We start from the raw sequence: 23389 nt of genomic DNA, 5'->3' as shown, positions 1-23389 counted from the left end.
TTCTCATCCTTGCCTCCTTACAACTGGAATGCACGTTAACAATTGAAATCCCTGAGCCATACTGGGCCAGAGTCTCTGGGAACTAGCTTCTGGGGAATGTGCCATTTTAACAAATTCACAGGTGATTCTTTTGCACCCTTGAATTTCAGGACCACCATTTCATGGTATTCATTTCGTCTCTTAAGCTGAGGGAGATCAGTGTCTCTGTCCCAGGACCTCTGACAACATGCCTTCCACTAACAGCTGCAGTAAAGGCTGTGTCCAGGTTTTTGTGGGACTGTAGCTTCTCCCACGTGGGGAGGTCTTCTTTAACAAACACAATATCAATTTACAGATACAAAATCAAGTATAAAAGTGAGTATGTATTTATAGTGAGAAAAGAAATTAAAATAAAATACTAGGCCATGGGGTTTCAGGTCCCTTTCTTCTGAGATCTCTTTAGGTGATTTACCAGGATGCTTAGGTAGAAATGCTTTCCACTTATAACCTGTTTCCTTTCACCAACTTGACTACTTGATAGTTTTCAGAAACTCTCAACATTCACCAGAGTCCAGGTGAGGGAGAGGCTCTGTAACTGAAGCTCAGTAGCTTCATTCTAAATCTAAATCTGAAAATACAATAGAAGCTATTCACGTATAAGTCATTAACACCCGTGGAAACCAGTCGAGACTAATAGGGTTGATTGGTAATCCTGAACTGTGTTCCTACTGGCTTTGACGTGTCTCTTTTTCTCTCTGCCTAGGACTTTACAATGACTTTTTATCTCAGGCATTACTGGAAAGATGAAAGGCTCTCCTTTCCCAGCAAAACCAACAAAAGCATGACCTTTGATCATAGATTAATCAAAAGGATTTGGGTGCCTGATATCTTTTTTGTCCATTCTAAAAGATCCTTCATCCATGATACAACCATGGAGAACATCATGCTGCGTGTACACCCTGATGGAAACGTCCTGTTCAGTGCCAGGTGAGGAGCGCTGTTTGCTGCCTTTGGCTTTCTCATACCCCACCATCCACACCACAGCTGGTGGGTCTCACTTCAGGCTAAACTCACAGTATTGCTGTATGTAGTCATGCTAGAGCTTGGGGGCAAGCAGAAGATGTGATTTTTCTCTTGGTTCTAATTTCTAGGTTTTAAAGAGTGGTTTCCTATTCTAACTGTACCCACTCTGGGCATATATTGGAGAATTATGGACATCCTTAAGAGTCAATTTTATGGGTACACAAAACTGCTTTTCCTCCTTACCAACTCCACTCCACCCTGCACCCCACCAAGCCATTTTGGAATCTTGGATTAACTAAATAATTTTGTGAACTATCCCCATTTCTCACAGGAAGATCTAGTCATCATCCAGGTTACCCCTAATTTCTTCATTTAAAAAATTTTGAAAATTAAAAAAATTTTTAATTTAAAACATTTGTTCTGACACTATGCCATGGGTGTCCTCCATCTTTAATATACCATATCTTATTTAAACCTAATGAGTCCTGTGCATACTAAGTGGCTTATCTTAGGTAACCCAAAAAGTTTTGGTAAATCCAAGCAATTCAATTTTTTTTTGCATGTCTTAGAAATCCCAGAAAGATTCAGTAGTAAACTGAAAATAAAATAGCTCCCCAAGAGATATCCATGTCCTAATTTCTGGAACCTGTGAAGGTTACCTTATTTGGGGGGGGGGGAATCTTTGCAGATGTGATTACAATAAGGGTCTTGAGATAGATAGGAAAATTATTTTGGATTATCTGGTTGGGACCTAAATGCAACCGTAAGTATCCTTGTAAGAGAAAAGCAGAGGAAGGATGTGACACAAGTGGAGGAGTGGAAGGCAGTGTGACCGTGAAGACAGAGATTGGAGCCCTGCAACCAGCAGCCCAGGAATGCTGACAACTGCCAGAAGCTGTAAGAGGCAAGGAATGAACCTCCCCCCAGAGCCTCTGGAGGGAACAGGGCCTTGCTGATGCCTTGATTTCAGTCCAGTGATAGTAATTTCAGATTCCTGGCCTCCAGAACTCTGAGAGAATAAATTTCTGTTGTTTTAAGCCACCACATTTTATGGTAATTTGTTACAGTGGAAACGGGAAAGCAATACCGAGTCTCTTTGTTCATCAAAAACACCTTGCTCACTTTAGTACAAAGATGCTATTACCAGACATTTCATAAAAGTTGCCCATGTTTTTTTAAAAAGTGCTATTAAAGGAAAATACTACTTTCCATAGGACTTTTAAATCAGGAGTAACATAGGACTGTAAGAAGTGTTGGAGTCAAGCCTCACTAGGGAATCAGAAGAAGACAGCCCCATCTGGCCGAGGAATCTACTGTTTTGTATTATTTTGATGAGAGGATATCCACTAAAGAATTGATTCAGTGGGTTGTCCTTTACTCTACACATTCCAAAGAAATGTTTGGCTCTTGCCTGGCTCCTGGGAAATAACCTACAAGCCCTTGGAATGTCCTGCCTGATAAGTGTGTCTTTATTTACTGGAGGCCTTGAGCCACACGGTATCAACTTGACCTCGGGAGGGGCTGAAGACTAAGGTCAGCCATAACTGTGTGACCAACCCTCAGTTAATACTTTGGACCCCAGGGCTCACGTATCTTCCCTGCATGTTGTCATGCATCACTGCGAAGAGAAGCGCCGTCCACATAGACCCACGAGAACAAAACAATGGGAAACTTGCTCCTGGTCTCTCCTGGAACCTGCCCTGTGCACCTTACTTCATTGCTGATTTTAGCTGGTCTCTTTCATTGCAGTAAACCATCATCTGTTAGCCTAACAGCTTTGAGGAGTCCTGTGAGCCCTTCTAGTGAATTGTTGAACCTGATGTTGGTCTTGGAGATCCCGAATACAGAAAGACTCAGCGATTTCAGCTGACGGCAGAGCCAGTCCAAGCCCAGAGCCAGGTCACATGGCCTCAGGCTGGGTTCTCACACCGTCTACGGACAGCGATTCTCTCCTTGACCAAATTAGTTTAGCCAGAATCCCCCATTCTCAACGTCTGATCACCCTCTGTATCTGATGAGGTTCCACATCCACCTACCCTGCCCCTAAACCCCAGGTGATAGCTGATCACCCTGGCCCGTCTTCAGCAAGAATCCTCTCAGGTCCATTTAGCCAGAACCCCCCAACCCCTGATGTTTCCTCTTGGTAATTTTCCATCCACTGACCCCCAACCCCCTGTTCCTTCGCTATAAATTTCCACTTGTTATATTTGGAGTTGAGCCCAATCTCTCTTCCCTATTTAAAAAATATATAGTAATCCTCTTAAATGGAGTCTGCCTTACCATTCTTTAACAAGTGTCAGGAATAATTTTTTCTTTCACAGTGCCTATCTGACCTCCTCGGTTGTTAATTTATTCACAGGTACTCTGAAGGAAGTAGACTCAAAGACTTCAGAAGTCCTTTCCAGCTTTAAAGTACCAGGAAGATGTCAAGATGAGTGTGTTTTGTGGCACAGTCATCCAGACACCTGCCTGACCTGGCATTTTGCTGCATAACTATCGGCAGTAGAATTCAACCCCGGCAGGAAAAAAAAAAAAAAAGGTTCTGCTTCTCTGATTAACCTGGGGGCACCAGGGGTAGGAGCAGCTGTTGCTTTTGTTTTTTGCAGACTTGCTCAGGGGCCTTTTGTGAACCTCTGATCTGCTATTGTAGATACCAAAGCTTCTACTTTGAGGCAGGACCATAGTACAGCAACCTCTGCCTGAAGCCAAGCCAGGAAAATCTAGGAGGACATAAAATTTGGGGAAAAAATAATTCCTAATCAATATGCAAACCTTTTGACTTAATAGCACCTGAATTATGCATTTTGCACATAGGTCTATAACTGAAAATGCTCCAGGTTTTCCCCTCACTCCTGGAAAGATAATTTCCTCGAGTAAACTTGCTTTGTGAAAGAAACATTTACCCAAAGGTTTTTATGACCACCATTTCCAGCTCTTTATTGCTGGAAACCATTTAAAGTTTGGATTTTCCAAAAGGTAGAAAATATTTAAATCTATTGAAAAATCTTCTAACTTTGAAGTGTGTTTTTCTGAAAACATCAGAGCCAGAAAATACAGACGAAGCTGACCAGGAAGTGGTGAGATCAGAAGCAATTATTAGAGCAGGAATTCACTCATTAACTCTGTGTCTTTAGCAAATCACCCACCTTCCTGTGTTCGCTTCCTCATGGGTTACTTGGATGGAAGAGGCTAATGCCTGTTTTGCATTCGATAGGAAAGCTTCAATGCTGCATGGTTTATTTGACCATGTAGTTAAATGATCTGCAGTTTTCTTTTTCTCATTTTTTCTATAGGATAACTGTTTCGGCCATGTGCTTTATGGATTTCAGCAGGTTTCCTCTTGACGCTCAAAACTGTTCCCTTGAACTGGAAAGCTGTAAGTGCTACTCCCTGACGGAGTGAGTATGCGTGATTGGAACTCACCCTCACAACTTGTATATAAGTGCGCACACTCTTAACAAGCATTTAAACATCTTCATACAAGTTAAATATGTTTATCCAAAACAGCTGTGTGGTTGGTTTGTTTTCTACTAAGGATGATGGCAAATTTTCTCTCAAATGAGAAGATAGAAGATTCAAGGAAAAAATGCTTTGATAACTACATATTCTGTGGTTTCCACAATGGTTTTAAAGGGACATCTCCCTAGAAAAGTGTATTCTTACTAACATTATTAACATAGACTGACAGATTTGGAAAGCTCTGGAATTTTTGTTCCCATATGAATCCCAAGTTTCCATTAAGTGTTCTTGGGTTCTCCAGAAAAGTCCAGTTCTACACAAAGACCCCCTAATCAAAGTCCTGCCAAAGAACCAAGCTGGCTCCCTGTCAATAACTTTGACCCACCTGCTGTTTTTGACATGACATCTTGAAAGCTGACTGCAGTTTTTCATGATGTGGGTAAAATGCTGGGAATCTCAATGAATGTCTCCTACATAGACGCCTCTCCCCAAATCCATTATAAACTTTATATAACACTATCGATTTTAGAAAAAAATATTCTTTACAAGCTCGGCTCACTTTGGAATTTCATCCAAGAGAGCTACAGAACTGAAGGAGCCTAAAGACTCGGGGTCAGGCCTGTGCCTGAGAAGTGATGCTATGACATTGTTTAGTGCACACAGGCATGGGAGCAGCTCTTTGGAGAGTTTTAATGCATCATGTGGGCACAAGAAAAGTCTCCACACTATGTCAGTAGTCAGAGTCTAATTTTTGAAGGGTTTTTTTTTTTTCCTTTTTGAAGGTGTGAGTATCATCAGTCTGTTGGCAAACATATTTGGCACCTGATATATATGTGACATTGTATACATGTCCCTGGGGATACAGAAGTATATAAAACATGGGTCATAGAACTCAGGGAACTAACTTACAAGATCCTATTCTAATTACAAGAATGCTATTGTCCTGTCTTAGATGCCTACAATGAGGAGGATCTAATGCTGTACTGGAAACACGGAAACAAGTCCCTAAATACTGATGAACACATCTCCCTTTCTCAGTTCTTCATCGAGGAGTTCAGTGCATCCAGTGGATTTGCTTTCTATAGCAGTACAGGTACAGTATTTTATGTGGACAATTCATCAGCATTTATTGAGCATCTATCATTTGCAAAGCACATGTGGAAAGACTTAAGTCCAAACAAGCATCCCATTTGGCCAAAAACATCATCCTTCATTTACAGGCAGCCTCTCCACTTTCCAAGACAGATCTTCCTCAGCTTACAATGGGGTTACCTCCTAATAAACCCATCCTAAGTTGAAAATACATTTACTACAGCTAACTTCCAGAACATCATAGCTTAGCATAGCCTACCTTAAACGTGCCCACAACACTTAACATTAGCCTGCAGTTGGGCAAAATCAACTAACACAAAGCCTATTTTATCATAAAATGTTGACTTTTTCCTGTAATTTGTTGAGTGCTGTACTGAAAGTGGAAAACAGAATGGTTGTCTGGGTGCAGAATGGTTGTAAACATATCGGTTGTTCACCTTCACGATCGTGGGGCTGACTGGGAGCCGTGGCTCACTGTCCGTGCCCAGTGTCATGAAACAGTATCGCTAGCCCAGGGAAAGATCAAAATTCAAAATTGGAAGTATAGTTTCTACTGAACGTGTATTGCTTTCACATCATGATTAAGTCAAAAAATCCTAAGTCAAGTCATCCAAAGTCAGGGACCAACCATCTGGTCACATTTCTGTCTTCCTCATGTAACCACCTCTAACTAGACATCTTGCTTCTACTCAGCCCCTGCAGGCTACTCATTATACAGCAGACAGGGTATTCTTTTGAGAACATAAAAAGCATGGGTTTTTTCCTGCTCAAAACCCTCCAGTGTTTTTCCATCAAACCTATGGAAGAATTTAAGCTCACCATGGCCTACAAGTCCCTACATGATTTGGCTTCATCTACGGTCAATCTGACCTCACCAGCCACTCCTGGCCCCTCCACCATACCTGCTCACCCCACTCTGGCCTCTTGTTTGCCTTCAAGCACACCCATCTCATTCCATCTGCAGGGCTTCTGTTTTAGCCCTTTCTTCTCTCTGCTTGGAATGCTTTTCTGCCATCTTTTTATGACCAGCTTCCTTCCTCCTTTTTCGCTCAGGACTTTGTTCAAATGTCATCTCCTCCATGAACGCTTTCCTAGCCATCCTGTCTAGAAGAGTCTTCCCTCCTCACCATCCCCAATTTGTGTCTGTCTTCACAGCACTTACCCCTTCCTGAAATACGTCTCTGTGTGACTGCCTTATTGTCTGAGGGCCAGATACAGAGGCTGCAGGGATCTGTCTGCCTTGTTCACCATTTCTTCCCCAGCACCAGAAACGTGCCTGGGCTGTGATCGGTGCTCAATAAACAGCATCTGGATTGATCAATCAGGAAAGTGTGTCAAAATAGAAAACCTATTCAAAACTGGGCCTGAATGATATACTCCTTTCCATGACAGATATTTTTGTGCTGTGACAACATTTATCCAAGGCACCTTAAAAAATTGTTCTGGATCCCTATGGATTCAAGTTACAAAGGGCCTCCTCTTCCCTGGTTGGTAGCATTCTGGGTCATTTCAGGCAGAACCCGTATAAAACACCATTGTACATTCCTGAAGCCCTGCTGAGGCCAGAAAGCGTGCCACCGCTGCCGCTGAATTTCAGGGCTGACCTGGCTAGAACCCTTTTCCCTCCTGCACTTTGTGGTGGGGACTTTTCTCCCCAGAGCTGCGCCACTCTGTCCTTGGACTCTCTTGTTATCAAAAGCCTGAGTCATTAAGAGAGAAATCAAAATTTACATCACACAGAAGCTAAAGGACTTTCTAGGACCAATAGCTATGTCGCTATTTAGGTCCAGAAGAAATGCTGTATCTCACTCTGTTGTTTGTCTACATTGCTTGGGATTTAGCAGGTGATGCTATTTATTGTGATAATGCTTCCTCCTGCCTTTTCTGTTTATATAAGTGACATATTACTCGTTTTGATCATTGATCTATCCCTGGCACACAGTAGACACTCAATAGCTAATTGTTAAATAAATGAATGAATGAATGAATGGTAGATAATTTGGAAAGAATTCAGAAAAGTTTAAAGAAAAAGCTTTTATAATCCCACCTCGTGGAGATAAACTATGTTATTATTTTGACATATTTTCTACTCCTTCTTTTTCTTCTTTTCTCTCTTTGTCTTTCTCTATATAAGTAAATATAGGTATGTTTTTTATCAGGATTTTTAATGCCCTTAGTTCTAAAGTAAATTAATATTTAAACAAAGTAATGCAGTGAACAATGATGCACATTAAAGTATCATTTAGCCTTTTTTGTTTTACTACTGCTATGATGAAATAACTTTGGCACATGATAAGTTGTGAATAAACTTTGCAATATTTGAAGCTATTAAAATGTGATATATATGAAGCATAGAAATTCAAGAGTATTGTTTCCTGCACAGAATACATATAACATATATAATAACAACGGCAATGACATTTCCTCAGATCTTGAAGCCTAAGTATCCATTAGCATACATCCAGACAGTCTCTTAAAAAGCAGTTAAATTTCACTTCTAAATTCTAATTTCACCCACGTATCATTCTACTGGCTCCACTGTCTCTTGATTTGTGTTTGTCAGATTTTTTTAGCCCTACCAAGCAGTTCTGACACTAATTGATTTTTATCTCCTTCTGGTCATGTTTTAGAGTCTGCCTAAGGTCAAATAAATACTTGCACTGAAAAACTTTCTGCTCAGGAAGATGCTTTTAGTCGTTTTAAAATGTAGTAAAAATTCTTATCACTCCAATGTAGTTGCATTTTTAAGAAATAGCATTTTGATTTTTGAAGAAAACTGAAAGAAAAATTAGGTTCAAATATACATGGTTTTCATAATAAATTAAAATTTAAAAAAACAAGTAACAGAAAATATATATATATATAATCCCATATTTGCTATTTGTAAAAGTATATATATAGTTTTTTAATGTTTAGAAAGATTAATGATAGATACCTTTGAGAAGTAAGTATAAATATTAGGGAGGTTTTCAATTTTATTTCAACACTTCTCTATTTTTTAATTTGTTAAAATAGACATACTTTTTAATGAGAAAGATTAAAATAGACTCTAAGACTTAAAATAAAGTGTGTTGGAAGTTCTATTCAAAAATCAAGTCAATAATGATATCTCAGTTCATTCAACCATTTCTGAGGTCTCAGATCAACATTTATAAATTGATTTTAGTTAGTGATAGTTCTACCTCACATTTTCCATAAATTACCAGTCTACACAGAGCCAAATTCAAGTATTTTTCTCAGATTAAACATTCATTTCATCAAAAATATTTTATATTTTGTCTTCATTTCTATCACTAAAACAACTACCATCGCCACCATTCCCAAATCAGTGATACAGGAAAAAAAAAAAAAACTGTACTTGTGGCTTTGGTTACAAGAAGCAAAAGTATAGTTATAGTTGTAGACCTTTAGTTTCCATTTGATAGCTGAGCCATCACGTACTCACTTTTTCCCGTGTCATTGCCTTCACCACTGTCTGTCAATGTTAACAAGCAGGTGAGGGCTTCTGCCCCCTCATCCCTTTCAGAGCCCCTCAAAAGCATGCACTGTTAATTTAGCAAGAGAAAGAAATGACTCCTGCCCCTGTGAGATGCATTGAACAATTACTGTATATTGCAGCTTAATGTGGTGGCTGAAAGTACAAGTTCTGGAAAGGGACTGCCTGAGTTCAGATCCTGACTCCACCACTTATTACAAATGTGACCTTGGACAAGTTGCTTAATCTCTCTAAGCCTCAATTTCCTCACCTTTAAGTTGGTTTCTACCTTGTAGGGTTGTGAGGGTACGTAATTTAATAAATTCCAATAACTTAGAATACTGCCTGCTATACTCAAAAAATATTAGCTAGTAGCTGTCATTATCACCCTTTTTATCAACATAATCATCCTTATCCTTTCAACACAAGTTGAGGCCATAGCATCAACAGGCCATTGAAGGTGACAGTCTCCAGGTATGAAAACCTTCTTGAACCTTGTGTTGGACTATCTCCCCAGTTACTACCTGTCTCTTCCACTTCCTGCCGCTCACTCTCCTGCCCTTTCGCTTTCTTTCATAAACTCCTCTTCTTTCTATCGTGTGGCAACCTGATGGAGGTGGATGGACACTTCCACCCACAGTTGAGTTCAGATGTCTAAATTGGTGATACCACACATGTACCAAAAGGTATAAAGAGATTTGTTACTTAAAAAGTGAGGTTTTCTAGAGAAAGCAGGGCAGCTCCCAAGCAGGTCTGGAAATGGCTTGAGAGAACAGGGAGGGGAGCCTGGCTTGGGTTTTGTGGTGGTTAGACAATGGGGCTGCGGTGAGGGCCCCCTTGCACAGGGCCGTGTTTGCACAGTTTGATCTTCCACTGCTGGTGCCAAAAGAGGGAGCACTGGGCTTTCTTACTAGCTTGCCCAGGTGTGGGGCAGAAGGGGAAGTGGGGCTAGAGAGCTAGCAGCAGTCAAATACCAAAAATGGAGTCAGACTTTGTATTTATTACACTACCCACAATGAGGGCTCCTTCTCTTTCCAAAGCAGCACTGCTTTTCCTGATGAGTAAAGGGAACTCTTCCTGGCTACAGCTTCAACAACAAACTGTCCCTAGTCTCCCCTTCCCAGAAGAACTGCAAGACAGAGCAGCATTTCTCCTGCTTGATTACAGAAAAAAAAAAAATTCAGAAAATTATGAGTAAAGAAAGACCTCGTTACCTAAATTTATTTCAAGACTTAAAACCATATACATTAACGTGTCTTTCTTTATGAAGTACTTTCACAGCTTTTCCTCATCTCTTTTAATCTCACAATAATTATATGAAACTATAACATGAGAGATGCTATTATTCCACTCTACAACCATAATTAAAATTCTCAATTGTGAACCATAACGAAGTGGGCTGTAACATAGGTAATACAAGACAATGGGCAGCTTAAAAACAGAATGTATATTTTACTTTAGAATGTACTATGTAGTGTATCTTTTATTACATTACCCTTGTAATGAAATTGTTTGGTATTCCTGAAACATATCAACTGATGCTGAGAGGACCTCAGAACAAGTAGGAAAGAGAAGGGTTGTCAGCACTTAATTAAGAATACAGTACTAGGAGTCCAGTCTGCCAGTTCATGGGGGATTGGATAGGTGTGTATCTTAGACTGAGTACCTAAATATTTACCTGATCTAATAGGTTTGCCATCTTAGGTTACGTAAGAAATTACTGCTGAGGAAGTAGAAGGGTTTTCCAGCTTTGCAACACCTATGATTTAGTGTTACTATTTTTAACCTATAGTCCCCATGTTTTGAATAATTTTGTCTCAAAGTAAACAGCATTTATCATAGAAAAAATAACCACCACTTATTAATGTAAGGTGTATTTTCATTTTTATGTATTTTATTATTCACTGTCTTATTTGAGAAAAGATTTAATAAAATTGGCATCACAGTAATGGTGAAATAAAGCAACATTATATGAATTAAAAATGTGTGAGAGAGTAAAATGTAGAACAAGGGTAAGTTATTGTATAGAATCCGATGTTTGGTTATTAGAGAAAAGCACTCATAGAAATCCTATAGATAGTCCAAAATTTTGGCCTGTAGGCTTCCTTGCAGCCAATGTGAAAAGGGAAACCTGAACAAAGTATATGTGTAGATATGACCACAATTGGTGTTCTTGATCAGCGCTAATCAGTCAGTAGTACCAGTATGAGTTCATATAATTCCAACAGAAACAAAGAAACATTATCATTTGGCTACTTTTTGGCAGATTTGTCATAGATAAATTAATGGTACCCATAAAACTTTGAAATAATAAAAATAGGTTACAGATACTCCCTCCCCCAATCCCTCTTTGAATGCTTAGCTGTCTGGATCCTAACTTGGAATCCAGTGACCTAGTAGCTACTGTGAATCTCTTCCTTCAGATAAAATGTTTCCTTTCATTTGTTATAGCGAATAAATGGTTTATTGCCTCTTGCGTCAGTCATTAGTCACGTATTGAAGACTTTTTCACCAGCAGAAACATTGCAAATACGATATATTTTGGCAAAAGGTCTTTAAAGGCCATCCCACAAAATAAAATTACCATTCATCCCCAAACAGCAGGTATGAAATTTAAGGGAGAATATTTGAGTCAGATAGTTAAACAGACTGCAGTTCAGGTAGTTCAACAAACATTGGATGCAGTGCAGGTAAACAAGGGTGAGAGCATTACGTTCCACGTTCCCTAAGAGCTTGGAGACTGCAGAAGCAGGTCATTTCACTAAGCGTGGGATTGCCATGAGGAAGCCCGTTCTGATGAAAACTTCGGCTTTTTCTCATAGGTTGGTACAACAGGCTTTTCATCAACTTTGTGCTAAGGAGGCATATTTTCTTCTTTGTGCTGCAAACGTATTTCCCAGCTATGCTGATGGTCATGCTTTCATGGGTCTCATTTTGGATTGACCGAAGAGCTGTTCCTGCAAGAGTTTCCTTGGGTAAGTCTTTCCACATCTTTGTGAAATATTAATATAGGAGAAATGTCGAGGGCGGTAAATAAAAAGGGTGATAAGTGGAGAGGGAATGAGAGTGGTGGTTTAGTAGGGTTGGTTACAGATTACTGAGGTCACAGTATTTGGTTGAGAACCTCAGGAGCGAAGTGCGATTGGCCTCTTTCCCTGGGAACCCAGACGTAGGTATGAAGCTGCACCAAGCGGCCAAAGCCGGGTGACAGTAAGGAGAGGGTGCAGTGGTGAAGCGCAGATGTCTCTCTTCTCCTTTTCAGGAAAAGCCCCCGCACCTTGCCCCATTTCTTTTCGCTTTGCCTGACCAACCTTTACGTCATAGAAGGGTTCCATTCAAACTAATTTACACTATACTATTGGCACCTTAATAAATTTCTTTTTGGAGAGGCAGAATGCTTAAATTTGGAAATGTGAATGCTAAGCAGAAATTAGGGCTTAACCAAAATGCCAAAATCCAAATCAACCACAGTGGACTTTTAGGCATGGTGTCAATTCAGTTGGCGAGAGATTTCAGGTGGCAGATGTTGCCAGCCTCATGGAAGTTGCCACACAGGTGTGATTATCTACTCTGTCTAGAGTGTTATGTGCCACTGTCACACATACAGATTTATCGGAACCATTTCAGACCCACTTAGCAGTTATTGAGACCTAACAAAGTGGAGGTGCCAAGCTAAGCACTTAGATAACGTGTTACTTCATGAGAACCCAGGAGTCTATCCCATCTGCTTTCTTGGCTGGTTCAGGGTAAAACTGCAGAACTCTCTCATCTGGACTGATTTTCTTCTTTCACCTGTAATGCTCTGTCTAGAGCAAAGATTGTTGTAAGTGGTTCACAATCATTGTAATTATCACACAATTCAGTCCAGAAAGGGTGATTTCTAAGTTAATGCTCACAAATTATTCGTATACTTCAAAAGATGATTTGAAAGACCTAAATTGTCATTAATATTAATAATTTGTTCACTTCTTTCCCCTGTTAAAAGCTTCAATCTACACGCGTTTGAGGCTTGAATGTCTTCAGAGGGGAAAATACCAGCTGAATGAGTAATTAAATTATTGTGGCTGTTCCTTCACATCAGAGCAGCCTGGTCCTGACCTGAGGACAGACAGCAGGAGGGCAGAGCAGACCCAGAGAGGATATGAAAGGCCCATTTCCAGCCCTCGAGACAGATGAGAAAGGCATTCAGTCTCTAAAGGCTTATGAACAAGCCTTTTCAATGGGATCCCAAAAACTGAATGCTCAGTTCTTACACTTTGAAAATGACAGCAATAAAAGCTGGTTCCAGGGCAGGTTGGGGTGAATGGAGAACACTAAAATGCATTTAAGACACCCCTGGAATTCTGTGCTTCCTGCGGCTCCATCTGATGCCTCAGGGTTAGGGAACCGCTATGCAGATTTATGTAAAAGAATATACAAATCAGAAGTGGAATCAGATGTGTCCCTGTCCTTTTTTGTTTGTTTGTTTGTTTTTTAGTAAGAGAATTTCAGTATTCCCAGAACACTGCTATCTTCTCAGGCTTTTGCTCCCTACCGCCCTCACGTTCTTTCAAAGATGCTTTGCTCTGTTTTGCTGGCTCTTCCCAAATGCGGTGTTACACAGCTCTCTGGAAGGTCCCTCAGCAAGCTGTCTTCTCAGCTCTTCCCCTACTTCACTTTCTCCAAAGCATTTTACACTATTAAGCATCCTCTCCAAATTCAGAACCAAATGTAGTGGTCCAGAGCCCAGCCTCAGCTTCCTCATCTGCAAAACGAGATTATTCATACTCCCTTCCTGAAGGTCACCATGAGAATTAAATGGGCGTGTTTGTGTTCACAGCCCAGGCTGACGTCTATGCCGTAGTGTTGGATAAAACCAACCAACAAAAATACATTCATTTTCATTACTCTGCACTAGTCTAGTTTTTCTCCTCCCTTGGACTTTTCTTTCATTTCTCATTTTTTACTTCTTCCTTCCACTCCTTAAGTCACTCCTTCCCAAGGTTTTGCTCACTTTTGGTTCTTTCATCTAGTGGACCAAGGCCCCTGCTTCCAATGTCTGTCCCTATGAAGAGAAATTCCCAGTCTATGTCCTTATCTCACGTCTTTCTCTCAGGTTCCAGAGAGGTAGGCACTGCTGCCTGCTGGACTTCACCTTCGGGTGGACAGGCACTCAGCACGGTCAAAACTGAACAACCACTCTCCTCCCACACACACCTGACTCCCACTTACTCTCTTGACTTCAGCCCTTCTATTAAGGGTCACCAATTCATTGAGCCTGTCATGTTTGAACCTGCAATTTCTTTCTTGGTCTTTGGCAGTGGTTCTCAAACTCTGGTCTTAGGATCTATTTACACGTTAAAAATTATTAAGGACCCCAGAGAGCTTTTGTTTTTGTCAGTTGTATCTGTCATTATTATCCATGTTGGATATTAAAACAGAATTTTTAAAAATGTGTAGCAATCCACTTAAATATAGTGATAATAAACTCATTACAAGTTACCATAATAACATACTGAATGAAAACTGTTTTTCTAAAACAAAAAATTTTCTATGAGAAGAGTGGCATTGCTTTACATTTTCTCAGACCTTTATTGTCTGCCTTTATGGAGGACAGCGGGATTCTTACCTCTGCTTCTTCATTCAACTTGTTGCACTAGGCATATAGGAAGAGATCTGGCCTCACTCAGATACATAGTTGGAGAAAAGAGTCATATTTTCATAATGTTTTCAGATAATTGTGTGTAGTCTTCCTTGGCATTACACCAAAATTCAGCAAGTGACACTTTCTTTAAGGTTAGCTGCAATGTGGAATCTGAAGCTGTATCAATGAATGTTTTCTACTCTATTAAATTAAAATCAATTTCTCTATCTTGCACTTTGACTAGATCTTCTGATGCATGCATTGGTCATTTGAAAAATATCAGTGTCCTGGGTTACACGAATCTTCCCAATGTTCACATCATTCCTTATACGTACCAAAAAATCACATTCGTTAATACCACAGCTAATCTTACCCAAAAGTTTTTGAGTTGTAGGAAGCTCTCAAACTCATGGTGATGGGTCCAAGTTTAACATCCTTCTAATTTTGGCTTGAAAGCTCAAAGTTTATCATTTGGCAACAAATGCCATTAGTTGTTTTACTTCAAGTGATAGGCTCGCTACTCAGTTTCAGGGAAGTGTCTGTCAGATACCCACGATCTGAACAACCATCATTTGTCTGTCAGTTGTTCTTTTGAGTAAAAGTAGTTTTTCATTTAAAAAATGCCTAGTGTCCAGCTCACAACCCAATTACCTGAGCCCTTTTCCCCCAAGACAGCTCTTGTACCATTCTATGCTGAAGTATTTTATATATACTTCTTATTTCCTCAACTAGAATGTTCAAAAGGCATATCCTCAGGCCTGTAATTTAATAAAATTAACAATTTTTACTGATTTTTTAAATTGTGATGCTGGGGGCTGAAGAATGTAGTGCCTACCAGGTGGGCTGGGTGCTGCTGCCTTGATTCCTGCTAAAGCAACAGCAGTTTTCCCCAGCATTGCTTTTGTCCCACCAGTACAAATGTCAACACAGTGAAAAGGGTAAATGATGTCTTAGTACTCTTGTCAAACTTGTTTCTACTATACAGAACCTCTGAAAATGTCTTGGAGGCCCCAAAGGACCCGCAGACCATACTTTGAGAACCGTGGCTATAAGGTGTCTAATTCTTCAGAGTCAGCCTTCTCTGTAAGAAGTCTCCAGATATGCTTACCCTTTCTTTTCCCTTCCTCCTGCCTTGACCAGTGCTGTGAGCCTTGTTAACTCTCACCTGGATTGTCCTAATAGATCCCTATCTGCTAGGTTTTATGACATCTGTCCCACTGGGGAGTAGGGAGCAGAAATCCAGCTCAAGCTCCATGGGACGTGGTTTGAGGTGACGTCCTCTGGAGGAAGGGGCATCTCTTACTAAGAGGACTTATAATTGCTTATTTCACCTCCTGTTCTTGCCCCAGTTCAATCCTACTGCCAGAGTGATGTCTCTTAAACACAAATACAGTCACAATACACTCATCTCAGATGCCATCGTGTAAATACACTCAACTTGGAATCCAAGGTGTCCCTTGAGGGTTGCCAGATAAAATATGGGACACTCAGTTACATTTGTATTTTTAGATAAGCACCAAAAAATATTTCAGCATGAGCATATCCCAAATATTGCATGGGACATACTGATACTAAAACATTCTTCATTGTTTATCTGAAATTCAAATATACCTGAGTGTTCTGTATTTTTATTGGCTAAATCTTCAACCACACCCAGCATACCTGGCTTGGGCTTCAGTCAGTCTGAACATTCAGTGTTGTCAGGCAGGCCCTCTTGCCTGTGCTTATCTCACCTCCATACATTTGTCCTGGCTCTTGCTCTGCCTAGCGTTGTCCTCCCTGCCTGTCTTTCTCTGTCAAAGTCCTGCCATCTCTGAATGGCCAGGAGCCTTTACTGATGGTTCCAGGCAGATATGATCTTTCCCATCTTTGAACCACAGAGCACTTTGTATCTCTCCTAAGGTACCTACTTCCTCAATTTTGTGTGTAGCTATGGGCTGGGTTGGTAGCTTATCTTGTCTCCTCTATTGGAGTATGACTTCCTTAAGGACGAGCATCATTATTTCCATCTTTTTTGTTCCTGCGGTGACGGGCACAGTGCCCTGCACAGATTTTGTGCTCGATACATAGTTGTTAAATTGCCAGTATTCAGCCCATCATGTTTTTAGTAACTGTACTTCAGTTACTAACTGAAAACAAATGATAATTCATTGCTTATTAAAACCCATCCACATTTGGGTTCATTTTCTGATTGAAGATGAATCACTTGCTGGTTAAGACTCTTCCACATGTGTCATGTCTCAGATAAAGAACAATCTGAGGTATCAACTGTGATTAGGCAATTCTCATAAGAGATACAGCCATCCCAACTTAGAATGGGCTAAAAATACTATTCTATGTTTCCATTCAATTTGGTATGGAGAGAGAGAGAGAGAGAGGCTATTAGCTGTTCAAGGATGTTTTAACCCTCCTGGAGGTCCTCCCTTCTATCTCCCTCCTTCTTTCCTTGCCTCCATCATTCCTGTTTGGCCGCTCTGCATGGGGTATGGCATTCACGTAAAACATATGAAGTAACAGGGTCATTTATCAGGACACAGACATGGCAGAGAAAGGCAACTAAAGTGTTCAGGCAGTCCTCATAAAGGAAAATGTCCGACAGAAGATATGCCATATACCTGGAAAAGTAAGCATTCCGGTGGTGTTCGTTTTACCATTACAGAGGTTACCAGAACCTCAGTGCAGTGGACCCTGGCACCACTGTAGTGGGATAATGGTTGTTACTGTCTGACCATTGAGTGGTGTTGGAATATCCAGCCCATCTTCCTCTCCCTCACATCACTTGATATTTCCTTTCTGCCTAAGCCTACTAGGAAAATGTTCTTACTCTTTTAAAGATGAATGTAGATACCTATTCCTTCAAAAGGGCTCCCCACAGCACAGCTACTGACTCAATGGTTCTAGGTGATGCTTGCAGGCGCTGCTGCTGTCACAGAGGTCAATGAACCACTCCATCATGTGTGGCAAAAACGCGGCCAATGAAACACACAGATAAATAATTCTCCCCTAACTAAAGGGTTCTTAGGACCCCATACCTGTCCATAAGAGTTAATGTGGTGCAACTGCAAGGCTCAGGGAAGTTGAGTTCCCAGGGGACAAACTAAATATTGTCTTTTAACGCTTTCCTGACTATGCATAGCAATTTCAGTGGGCAGGAAGGTAAACCTCTAATTCCAACACAGGACCTTTCTTTGACTAAATTGGTCACTTGATATAATTCAAAACTCCTTTACTGCAATGTTAACTTTAATGGGCTTGGAAGGAAGATGATTTCTCAAGATGAATGTATTTCTAAGGGGTGGCTCAAGACATAATAGGTATGTTTAATGTAGCTGTAATGCTCCTGACTCCGAGTTCTGTTGCTTTAGGAATTTATGTACCAGAGTTCTCATCCTTTACTCCCTATACTTGACAATCCCTTCTCCCCAGTCTCTCTCTCTACCCTTTTTTTTTTTCTCATTTTAAACAGGAAAATCTAGAATGCTAATTTCAAAATAAATAAAGCAACCATAAATTAGTAGGACTAAGCAGCCTTCTAACGAAAATGACTGATAGTTGATTGCTGTCTGGCAAATATAGATAATGCAATTCCCTTTTACTGATGCAACAATCATCTATTTAAAATGCATGACAAGACCTATCTGACATGTAAACTTGTGTGTTTGTTCTAAACCCTTATTTTATCTGTTAAGCCCCATGTTACTGTCCACTGGGGAAAAAATCAAATTCTAACCTCTATATCTTAGATAACCAGTAAGAGAAGATATTTAAAAAATTTTTGAACAAATGAGGTTAGCTACTAAATACAAATGTTCATTTAGGATTCATTTACTTACATCAGCAAAATCCTGGAAAGAATAAGACTTTTGGCCTCTTGAAAAGCACAAATCACCTTCATGCTTCCTGACATAATTCTACATTCCGTTTTATGACATCTTTCCTCAGAGAAGCTCCATTTATAGAGATTGGTTTATAATCTTAACAACAAAAGGAAATTCCCTTTATGGGTTCAACATGAGAGGCCGCAGGTTTGCATGTAAAAAGAATGTGTCCTACACTCAGAGAGAAAGATTTCGATCCTGCTCCTGACAAAACTCAGGCTAATTAGCCACACCACTCATATTTCTTTTCTGCAGTGTGTGGCTAATATTTACCTAGGTTTATGGTGGGTAAACACTGAATAAAGGCAAGCAAGTTTTATTTAATCATCTCGACTTCAGCTACACACACACCTGTACTGTCAACAAAAATTTGACATCTCCATGTTTATGTCAGGAGCAGGATTGCCAAGTTGCTTTGGTCTTGATCATTCAAAGGAAAATCTTAATTGAAATTGAATAATTGTCATTGTCTTTGATGTGGGCCTCCCTCAGATAAGAGCCTTGCAGAATTATTGTAGAAAAGGGAGAAATGTGTGGGCGGAAGCTGTGCACGTGCTGTGTCTGTCCATTTAGGAGTAAATCACAGTGCTCTTCCTGCTGTTTGGGATTCTGTCTGTTGACATTAAAATGTCCTCACAACTTAGAAAAATCATTAAGGATTCCATTTGCACCTCTCTGGTGGGAAGTTAAGAAATAAAACCATGCCAGCCAGTGTACATTTCAAATATTTACAATCCTATGCTTTCTCTCTAGGCAGTGCTCTCACAGTATCCCTCTGAGAAATTAGTGTCGACACAGAATAGCCCTCCTCGAGGCTGGCATTTTATTAAGGAAATTTCAGAGTCACTTCTTTCTCCACCATCCCCCAGAACCTCTGATGCGCATGGCAGAGATTAAAGAAGGGAAAGGAAGAGAGGACCAGGAAAGGGAAGGGGAAGGCAGTAGGAAAGGAATAGAAGGAAAGGGGAGGGAAAAAGAGAAAACAAGGGAAAGGGAGGGGGAAGGGAAGGGAGCAGAAAACGTCACTGGCACTTAGCAGTTGCTTAGTAAATATTTTCACTGAACTGAGCCTCCAATAGCACACTTCCATTCTGAATCTCAACTGAACTGTGGTTTCAGTAACAAGGCACAAAGTGATAGCAGTAATGTTGGCTTCTAAGTATTCTATGTACAGAGACAGCAGTCCTTAAGGCTACTAAAGATCATTCCATGACAAATGAAAGGTTAAAGATTGACATGAAGACAATTTCTTAACAGTGAAAGTTGTGAAGTGATGGGAGGGGTAGTGGAAATAGTTTCAGAATTTCTTTCCCAGAATTTTAAAAAATTGAATACATTTTTACCTTTCTGACATGTCCGACTCCTGATAGAGAAAGACAAATATCATATGATATCACTTATATGTGGAGCCTAAAAAAAATGATACAAATTCTATTTACAAACCTAAAATAGACTCACACACATAAAAAATAAGCTATGAGTACCAAAGGGGAAAGGATAAATTAGGGGTTGGGGATTAATAGACACATGTTAGTACATATAAAATAGATAAATAACAGGGACCTACTGTATAGCACAGGGAACTATATTCAATTTCTTGTAACAACAAATAATGGAAAAGAATCTGAAGAGAAAAAAAAATATATATATATGTATGTATATGTATAACTGAATCACTTTGCTGTACACCTGAAACTAATATTGTAAATCAACTACACTTCAATAAAAAAAGAAAAAAAAAAAACATGTCTGAGTCCTGAAGACTTTAGCTGGAGGGAAGGATACGTCATGGACGATGGAGGTGAGGATAAGAAAAAGAGACGGACAGAGAAATCTAAGGAGAGCTTCTAGCTTAGGCTCAAGCTTTTTCTAGGTTAACATGAAGGGATTCCACCCACACACACACCTTTGATCACCAGATATTCTAGAAATGTATCCCCTGATGTTGTCCAGCACCAGGTCCTGGAACTGAGTGGTTTTGTCACTGAGCTTATCACTTTCTCAAATGGCAGGAATCACCACAGTGCTGACCATGTCCACCATCCTCTCTGGTGTGAGTGCCTCCATGCCCCAGGCGTCCTACATCAAGGCCGTGGATGTGTACCTGTGGGTCAGCTCCCTCTTTGTCTTCCTGTCGGTCATTGAATATGCAGCTGTGAACTACCTCACCACAGTGGAAGAACGGAAACGATTCAAAAAGACAGGAAAGGTACTGGCTTGCTTGGACTATTGGATCCTTTTGGGAATACGAAAAAGACTACCCTCATTTCTGCCCACTCCTGACAGCATTGCAACCCTTGTATAGAGTCCATTGTGCCTTGGCAGGATGCAGGTTTGCAGGATGATGACAGTTTAACATGGAACTTCATACTGATTCTCTCTGCTCTGTGCTGGCTGGTTTCCTCAGATCCTCATTTGCCTTTCGAGGAGGTATTTTGTGTGAGGAATTTCTCTCTGTGTGCTCCCCTCCACTGATTCTAACCCTTGGGAAGAAGGGGTTGTACAAATCACATCCTTTCAAGTAGATGATGGTGATGATAATAATCATAGCCAACTTTAATGAGAGTTTCTTATGCATTGGCATCGGGCTAACCACCCAACGTATTGTGTTATTTAATGCTCAGAGTGACCCCGAGAGGTGGGTACGTTACCAGCTTCATTTTACCAAGGTGAAGTAGGAACAGAAGGGGAGTATTTGGCCAAGGTCACACAGCTTGAGAGGAATCGGGATTTGTTTCTGGAGCTCCCTGACTCCAAAGATTATGCACTTGACCAATAAAGATAGCTCTCCACCAAGGGCTAGGATTTGTTGCTCTTTTCTTGTCACTCGGGAGAGTGGTAGAGCATAAAGGGAAGTTCTTCTCTGCACAGTATCGTGGGAATAAGGTGCCTTCTGGGCTCTAAATGTATCACATGTTCCTTGTGACATTGCTAATAAATCTGGATAGACTGATCTTTACCTGCTTCATTTCATAAAGGATTAGGGCACCAGTTCCCTGTTATTATGAGAACTGACATGAGGTATTTTACTTCAGAAACCTAAGTGATCAAATTAATTTCTTTGCTATATATATGTGCATGAGTATTTGTATTTATGTATAATTTTAATCCAATATATTCACATGGGTTTAAGAAATTCTTATATGAGCATTTATACATACCCCAAACATTATTTCATATTTTTATACTTCTAGTGAGAGCATTTCATACTTTTCAGAGCACTTTTATATCGTCTTCTTGAACTGAACCCTCAGATCAGCTCCAGGATGGAGGCTTTGCAGAGATTATTTTCCCTCTTTTTAAACTCCAAAAGCAGAGTTTTAGTGAAGTAAGGTGATTTGCCAAAAGATCCACAGCCAACAGAGCTGCGATTGCAATTCAGATCTCCTGTAATGCTGCTTCATTTTTATTTCATATCCTTCGAGTCAAAGCTGTAATTGGAGCTGATTTTGTTTTATTGCAGATGCTTCAGTTTCTTTTGTTGACCACATGTGAGTGTGGGTCCTGTCGCACACACCCACAGTGACTGCTCTGCAGGGGTGAGGAGGTCAGGAGCCCTTAGATGAGTATGTGGTAATTGGCATGTACACATCACCTGGGATTTGTTAGGATTTTCGTTCAGTAGCTCTGGGGTGGAATCTGAGAGTGCATTTCTCACCAGCCCCAGCGGTGGCCAATCCTTAGCCCATGCTGTGAAAAGCAATGATTTTGATCATCTGTGAAGTGAAAGGTGACAGAGAAAAATGTGTGATGAGGGAAAGAATTTTGTTGTTCTTGTTGTTTTGTTTTGTTTTTACATGGGGAGTGGTTAACCCTCGAAAGAGGCACTAAAGTAATGTTGGCTTACCTCTGTCTAGTCCTTTGACTCACAAATATCTACATCTTCCACCCCCACCTGCCACTCAACACACATTTTTTTTAACGTTTTTTATTGAGTTATAGTCATTTTACAACGTTGTGTCAAATTCCAGTGTAGAAACAACACACATGTTCACACAACCTGAATTTTTTTTCACTTTATCATATTGTAGACAATCTGTATACCACAGAGGAGATTCTTTTGACTTAATAAGTGTTGTTCATTTTAAAAATTTATTTTTGATTTTAAAAACAATTTTTCTTTTTTCTCTTTTTTTCTTCTCCCTTCCTGTCTTTATCTGATCTTTTTTTCAATTGAAATATAATCAGTTTACAATGTTGTGTTAATTTCTACTGTGCAGCATAATGTTTCAGTCATACATATACATACATATATTCGTTTTCATATTCTTTTTCACTATAGGTTACTACAAGGTATTGAATATAGTTCCCTGTGCTGTACAGAAGAAACTTATTGTTCATCTATTTTATATATAATAGTTAGTATCTGCAAATCTCAAACTCCTGATTTATCCCTTCTCACCCCTTTTACCCCTGGTAACTATAAGGTTGCTTTCTATGTCTGTGAGTCTCTCTTATTTGTAAAAAAAAAAAAAAAAAAGTTCATTTATGACCTTCCTTTTAGATTCCACATGTAAGTGATATAGTATGGTATTTTTCTTTCTATTTCTGGCTTACTTCACTTAGAATGATGATCTCCAGTTTCATCCATGTTGCTGCAAATGGCATTATCTTATTCTTTTTTATGGCTGAGTAATATTCCATTATATAAATATACCACAGCTTCTTTATCCAATGTCTGTCAATGGACATTTAGGTTGCTTCATGTCTTGGTTACTGTAGACAGTGCTGCTATGAACAATTGGGGTGCATGTATCTCTTCATATTAGAGTTCCCTGCAAATATATGCCCAGGAGTGGGATTGACTTTTAATTGTAGTAAAATATATACAACATAGAAATTTTCACCTTAATTGTTTTT

General features: G+C 39.9%; 1 protein-coding gene across 1 annotated transcript in view; it reads left to right on the top strand.

The window, feature by feature from the left end:
* Window positions 1-23389, top strand: part of GABRR3 (gamma-aminobutyric acid type A receptor subunit rho3) — a 237968-nt gene that overhangs the window by 210259 nt on the left and 4320 nt on the right. Inside the window, exons 8-12 of the mRNA XM_032489963.1 lie at window positions 743-966; window positions 4296-4378; window positions 5414-5554; window positions 11851-12003; window positions 20542-20738. Coding sequence (XP_032345854.1) covers window positions 743-966; window positions 4296-4378; window positions 5414-5554; window positions 11851-12003; window positions 20542-20738 — 798 coding nt within the window. The remainder of the gene's footprint in view (window positions 1-742; window positions 967-4295; window positions 4379-5413; window positions 5555-11850; window positions 12004-20541; window positions 20739-23389) is intronic.

The sequence above is a fragment of the Camelus ferus genome, chromosome 1 (assembly GCF_009834535.1).
Source record: "Camelus ferus isolate YT-003-E chromosome 1, BCGSAC_Cfer_1.0, whole genome shotgun sequence".
Lineage (NCBI taxonomy): Eukaryota > Metazoa > Chordata > Mammalia > Artiodactyla > Camelidae > Camelus > Camelus ferus.
The sequence above is the reverse complement of the archived record's forward strand: the minus strand, read 5'-3'. Positions and strand labels throughout refer to the sequence as shown.